This window comes from Oryzias latipes, chromosome 23, assembly GCF_002234675.1.
Source record: "Oryzias latipes chromosome 23, ASM223467v1".
NCBI classification, from domain to species: Eukaryota; Metazoa; Chordata; class Actinopteri; order Beloniformes; family Adrianichthyidae; genus Oryzias; species Oryzias latipes.
In genome coordinates this window covers 23,438,772-23,445,392 of record NC_019881.2, presented here as the reverse complement: position 1 = coordinate 23,445,392, position 6,621 = coordinate 23,438,772, and the positions used below count along the sequence as shown (strand labels likewise).

Below are 6,621 nucleotides of genomic sequence, written 5' to 3'. Positions count from 1 at the left end.
CCTCTGTAGGGGGCGGAGCTTAATCCAAACTTCTGATTGGAGTCTATAATCTTCAGGTACGTGGAGATGAACTGATGACAGAAATGTTCTTGCTTACAGTCTTCTAATCATTTTCTACAATACCTAATGACATTTTAAAGGCTGTTTATTTTTTATAATTACTGTAATTCTAAAACGTAAAATTTAAAGACAAACTGCCTTAAAAACATTTTCAAAATAAAATGAGGTCATCATTTTAATGCTAAAAGTTTTTGTCTCTTATGGATTCCCATAATAAATAACAGGATGACTTTTTTGTTTGGATTTCAAAATATCTTCTTAATACCAAAATAAAAACGTACTATTTAAAAAAATACATATATTGTTGTTTTTTCCATACATTACAGCACAGTGTGATTGCATTATTTATTTAATCTGTTTACTTTTTTCTTGCTTTAACTCATTTGTTGTTTGTACAAAATAAAAATAATTAAAATGTAAAAAATAAGACTCTTGTTTGTCTCTTTTGTGTTGCCGTAGCCTGGAGCACAAAACCACAGTTTTATTCTTGCAGTTTTAGCTCATTTTTTCCTCAAATATCTGTTTGTGCGCATCCTTTATGATTTTAACCTGCAGCCGCTTCTTCTCTTTTGATTCTGTTCTCCTGGATTTGAGGCTGGGAACCAGGAGCATCTGGAGGACCTAATCTGTCGGATTAGAATCGTTTTCCAGGAGCTGCAGATGCAACATGGACGCTTCCACAACATGGAGGTTCGCGGCTTCTGTGTTCCCGCCGCGTCCTTCATTTCTGCGGCAGACGGTTGAGAATCGTCTGGAAGGTTGCTATAGAAACTGCTGAAGACACGCAGCGTGTCCTGACGGCCACACGGTGGCGCTGCTGGTCCGGGGATGAGCTCCGTGCAGCGCTTCGCCCCGCGCTCTGCCTCACAGGCTGATTGCACAGTGGAGATGAAAATAAAATCTGCCCTCAGAGGGGGTATTTCTGGATCTGACCCCCGCTCTGCTGCATCCAGGAACAACAGGTGTGCACGCGCAGCCACGTGCATCCCCGTAAGGTGAGAGGGATTTGGTCCCGTGAAGTCTGGAGCGCACGTACCCTTAAAAACCTGATGCCGGGGGGCACGTGCGCGGATGAACCGAGCATGAAAGACAGTAAAGTGCTCCATAAGCTAAATGTTTCAAAGTCTGGATCTCCACGAGCAGCAGTTCCACGCGGGTCCGGTTTCACCTTATCCATGAAGGCGGGAACTGTGCGCGCAGCTCGTGCGTAAAGGCGATCAGACGTCGGTGAGCGCGCCTTTGTGCGGGCTGCAGTTGGTGTACTTGATGGAGTCTGCGTCCTCGGACCGGGACAGCGACGCTCTGCTGTCGCTCCCCTTCAGGTCTCCGAAGGCCGGATGCTGCTGGCCGCAGGTCACGTGCGTGTACTGGAACTGCTCTTCGTGCTCGGTCTCGCGGTGGTAGAAGTAGTTGAAGTTGGACACGATGACCGGAACCGGCAGCGCGATGGTCAGAACCCCCGCGATGGCGCACAGCGAGCCCACGATCTTCCCCCCGATGGTGACCGGACACATGTCTCCGTAGCCCACCGTCGTCATGGAGACCACGGCCCACCAGAAGGCGTCGGGGATGCTGGAGAAGCCCGAGTGAGGGTCGTCGGTCTCCGCGAAGTACACGGCGCTGGAGAAGAGGATGACTCCGATGAAGAGGAAGAAGATGAGCAGCCCCAGCTCGCGCATGCTGGCCTGCAGCGTCTTCCCCAGGATCTGCAGCCCCTTGGAGTGGCGGGACAGCTTGAAGATCCGGAAGACCCGGACCAGGCGGATGACCCTCAGGATGGCCAGAGACATGGCCTGCTGGCCGTTGCCCTGGTGCTCCGCCAGCTCCAGCCCCAGCGTGATGAAGTAGGGCATGATGGCCACGATGTCGATGGTGTTCATGATGTTCTTGAAGAAGGCGGGTTTGCTGGGACACGCCAGGAACCGGACCAGCAGCTCGAAGGAGAACCAGATGATGCAGAGCGTCTCCACGATGAAGAACGGGTCCGTGAAGGGGTTCGCCCGGTCTGCGCTGGCGGTTCCGTTCACGTAGGGCTGCGCCTCCAAGTCTCTGGCGTCTTCCCTGAACTCCGGTAAAGTCTCCAGGCAGAAGATCACGATGGAGATGAGGATGACGAGCACGGACACGATGGCGATGCCGCGCGCGGCTCCGGAGCTCTCCGGGTACTCGAAAAGCAGCCAGACCTGCCGCTGGAACTCGTGCTCGGGCAGCGGGCGCTCCTCCTCCTTGATGAAGCCCTCGTCCTCCTTGAAATTCTCGATCACCTCCTCCCCCAGCTCGTAGAATTTGATCTCCTCCATGAAGATGTCCACCGGCACGTTGACGGGTCTGCGCAGCCGCCCGCCGGACTGGTAGTAGTAGACGATGGCGTCAAAGCTGGGTCGGTTCCGATCGAAGAAGTACTCGTTCCTCAGCGGGTCGAAGAAGCGCATCCTCTTGCGCGGGTCCCCCAGCAAGGTGGCGGGGAACTGCGCGAGCGTCTTCAGCTGCGTCTCGAAGCGCAGCCCGGAGATGTTGATGACCACGCGCTCGCAGCAGTCCTGGTTCTGGGCCGGTTCCGGTTCGAACACATCCTGGGCTGACAGCGCGGCCAGAGCCACAGTCTCATCCAGGTTCTCCGCGGGCACCACTGTCATTTTCCCCCCCAGACAAGGGCGCGCGGGCTCGGCGCTCCCCCCTCAACTCCTCCGCGCGTCTTTGGAAAGCAGCTGAGCGCGTGTCCTTCTCTTTTGGCTCGTGGCAGCGTCACGTCTGCGGGTGGGCCGGTACCGCTGGCACGCTCGTGCCCCCCTCCCCTCCTCTCCGCGCTCACCTTTGGCGTCCGCGCGCTGCCGTGCCGTCTGGACTCTGGCGCTCACATCCGCTGCATTTTAAGCAGGCTTCGCCCGCGCGTGTGCGCGCTCTCTCACTGAGGGAAGGGGACAAAAACACCCATTCACACACATATGCTCCAAATTGATCCCATCCAGCTAATCAGGAACGCGCATGGGTGGGACGTGCGCGCGTAATGAACCTGTTGTCTATTGGCGCGGGTTCAAGGTTATCACCCAGCTGCTGTTCACGCAGAAAAGCAGAGTCGTCGTGCAAAATCGAGTCAGTCCACGCACGCCACTTTCAGTTTCACGCAGAAATCCTCAGTGGATCCCTACGGGTTTAGTCTGCTCCTGCGTCCGCGGAGATGAAACGATGCCGCCTCTGAATCCCGCCTAGCAGGTCGTGCGTGACCTGAACCGCAGGCGCCTTCCTCCGCGCACAAAACACCTTCAAGCCAGCGCGAGGTCAGCGCCGCCGCGCGCGCAACAAGTAAAGAGGCAGCAGCGAAAGAAGCGCGAGTTTCTGGGCTGCAGCTCAAAGCTGTGACGCGTTTTCCCGAAATAACCGGATTTCTCCCAGAGCCGCAGGAAAGTTCCTTTTCCCATGGAGGGACTCCAGGGAGCTGCGGCGGGAAGGAAGGAGGACAAGCAGCTTCTGTCTGAGGGACAGACCCTCAGGAGAACAGAACCACATCATCAGCAAATGGAGGCCTTCGGGTTCTGGATCTGCGGGTCTGAGTCTGATGGAAGTCCAGGGGTGTCTCTACGGAATGCAGGTGTCTCGGGATTCCTCTGGGGTGTGTGTGTGTGTGTGTGGGGGGGGGGGGTCTAAAAAAGTTTAGCCGTAAACAGACAAAAGCAAATCAAACCGTCAATCATTGTAAAAAAAACTCCTTAACTCCTACAGTGTGAGAACAGAAATGATGTCCTGCATTCTGGGCTCCGGTCACGACATTCTGCTCTCTTCACCTGTGATCATCGACTCTAGTCTCCAAAGTGTCTTTTCTCCATCTTAAAAATATTGCAAAGCTCCGCCCCTCACCCCCCCCAGCCTGAAGCTGAAAAACGGCCACGCCTTCATCTCCAGACTCCACGGCTGCAACGCTCTCCTTGTTGGAGCCTGGAAAAGCGTCAGCACATCCAAAGCCGCACGGCCTGGGTCCGGACGAGGAGACGCAAACGTCACTGCCGTTCTGCAGTCACCCGTCTCCCATCCCTTCCAGAACTCATGACGAACTCTGTCTCCTCACCCACCCATGAACTGCCCCGCCTCCCTCAGTGAGGTCCTTTCCCCGCACGCCACTTCACGAGTCCTCCGCTCAAACGTCACTTATGCCTTCACAGACCAAAGACCAGGCTGACCACAACGGGGGGCAGAGCCTCTCAGGCTGCTGCTCCTGGACTCTGGAAAACCTCCCAGAATCCCTCAGAGCCCCAAAAGCCTGAACACCATTAGAAAAGCCTGAAAGACTTTCCTTTTTAGCACTTTTTTGTTCTTCTTATTTGTAAATTGTTGTTTTTGCTGCTTTATAATTTAGCACTTTGAGGGTTTTTTTTCCGAATGTAAAGCACCTTCTTTCAAAATAAAATGTGTTTAATATTCTTATTGTTTTGCAGGAACTCAGACAGAAAACATCCAAACTGCGTTCCGTTGTTTCCTGAAGGACTGATAGAATCTGTTCAGAAAGAATCCAAGAGAATCTGAGCATTAAAACAAGAACAGAACAAAAGTCTCACTCGGTTCTGCTTTACAGAGGCTCCTTGAAGTGAATTCCTTCGGTAGTCTGGAGGTTCACAGCAGAACCCGGTTCCACTGAGGAACAAAGCGGGATGTTCTTCTTCACCGGGTTCAGAGACGGTTCCATTTCTAGGGATCCAGCTTCGGTTCTGTCAGCAGACGAGGAGTTTCCAGGATTATTTCAGAATCAGGCGTGTCCTAAAGTCAAAGGTCCTTCCCCGACGCACAGAGATTCCTCCCGTTTGATTATGGATCCTCTGATGGTGTTCTGCTCCACGACTCACCTTTCTCTCAAACTCTCACCTGTTACCTGTTCTGATCAAGACTCACAGAAACATTTTTATGCACACAAAGAAACCCGCAGTCATTTCATAACTGTAGCCACTTGTGAGGCATGGCGGCAGGAGTGTCATGATGCAAACCAGCTCTGCTGCCATCATTTGAGTTGGTGGTTTTTGGTGTAGCAGAAAATTCTGATTGAAACTGGAAGAAAAAGCTTGAAAACGCAGAAGCAAAAGTCTTGGATCATGTGAAGGTCAGTTTGAAGCAGCAATGAGGCTGAAGAGAAGGACATGTGGAGGAACGTCAGACTGGAGATCAGGAAGTTCTTTGCTTTCTTTGATTCAACCATCAGAACTTGAGGGGGGAAGCTGGACCCAACCACCTCCTCCTCAGGTTGCTCCTGGGCTGTGGGAGAGGACATGGGGCACCTCACTCCTCTGGCCTCTGGACTTTCCCAGCGCCGGCAGCTTGTCATGATAACGGATGTTAATGATCCCGGGTTCTGAACCGCGCAGTTCCGGGTCACTTCAAAGGCACAGATGAGGAAAAGTTCCCAGATTTCTCCAACACGGAGCCAGTTCATGTCAGGCCTGCAGTTTGGAAAACAAGGGTTCTGGCTGGGATGTGGACCGCGTCACACAGACCGGAGTTTGAACTCAGTCCTGCAGGTCTGAGACCAGGAGCTTCATCTCAGCCTCTGCAGGTCCACGCGTCAGGCCGGCTCCAAACCACCTGCCTTCAGACGGTTCGTCTGCTCCATCGTCAGACAATCCTCATCCTGTTGGGACATTTTTAAAGGTAACAGACGTTTGGTAAGAAAAGTTTGTGTTTGACAGAATGAGGCGAGTTCGGGAAACTCCACACCGCTTTCAGACTAGGAAGCACAGCAGTGGAGGACTGATGGTCGCGGCTTCTTCCTGAAGTCCTTGAAGTCGGTGAGGTGAGGTCCTCTAGAAGAGTTTGGATTCTGCTGACCCGGCAGCAGGTCTGCAGCAGAACTAGCAGATAGAAAGGAACCACGGTTCTGCTGTTTTCTTCTCATTTCATTCCTCACATCTTTTTAGAAGGTCGATGGAATATCTGATATGTTGATCCTAAAAAAACATCTCTCCAAAACAGAACAAAGGTGTGGGACAGGTGTGGAGGAGGCGTGGTCCTGTGATCCGTCCAGGGGGAACCAACAGAAGCTGGATGGGAGGAGTTCCAGGCTGCTGTTCTCTCGGCTGCAGCTGCTTCTTTCTGGCATTGATGTTTGATCCAGTTTCCTGCAAATGCAGAACTGTGGGACGACTCTGAGACAGAATCAAAGGAAGACAGAAAAGATACGCAACCCCACTCCAGCAGCAAAGACTGCTGGGAAATCACCAAATGTTGATGATTGACAGCAGGGATTTAAGGTGTCCTTGTTTCTGCTGGAGTTTAGGAACAACTGGGGACAGAAAAAAGCTCTGGTGGTTCCAGCATGTTGGATGCTGAAGCTGGCTGGATGGATGGATGCATGGATGATAGATGGATGGATGGATGGATGGATGGATGGATGGAAGGATGATGGATGGATGATGGATGAGTGGATAAGTTCTTTCTGATCTTCAATATTCATTCTAATAAATCAGAAACCGAAACATTAAAAATGAAACAAATCAATCAGAATATCTGCAGTTCCTTTAAAGACCTCTGGGGTGGAGGCTGAATTTTCATTCACCTTAACAGCCGTTCTGCTTGCTCCAT

General features: G+C 52.2%; 1 protein-coding gene across 1 annotated transcript; it reads right to left on the bottom strand.

Annotated features, from left to right (window-relative positions):
• Window positions 1-341: 341 nt before the first annotated feature.
• On the bottom strand, window positions 342-2,793 carry LOC101167693 (shaker-related potassium channel tsha2). The gene has a single exon (XM_004086977.4). It carries the CDS (start codon window positions 2,694-2,696, stop codon window positions 1,278-1,280), a length of 1,419 nt encoding a protein of 472 aa, XP_004087025.1. The 5' UTR covers window positions 2,697-2,793; the 3' UTR covers window positions 342-1,277.
• Window positions 2,794-6,621: the final 3,828 nt, after the last annotated feature.

What these genes read in the sequence shown, in the direction of transcription:
- LOC101167693 (XM_004086977.4), bottom strand. Translation starts at nt 2,696, where the DNA reads ATGACAGTGGTGCCCGCGGAGAACCTGGATGAGACTGTGGCTCTGGCC.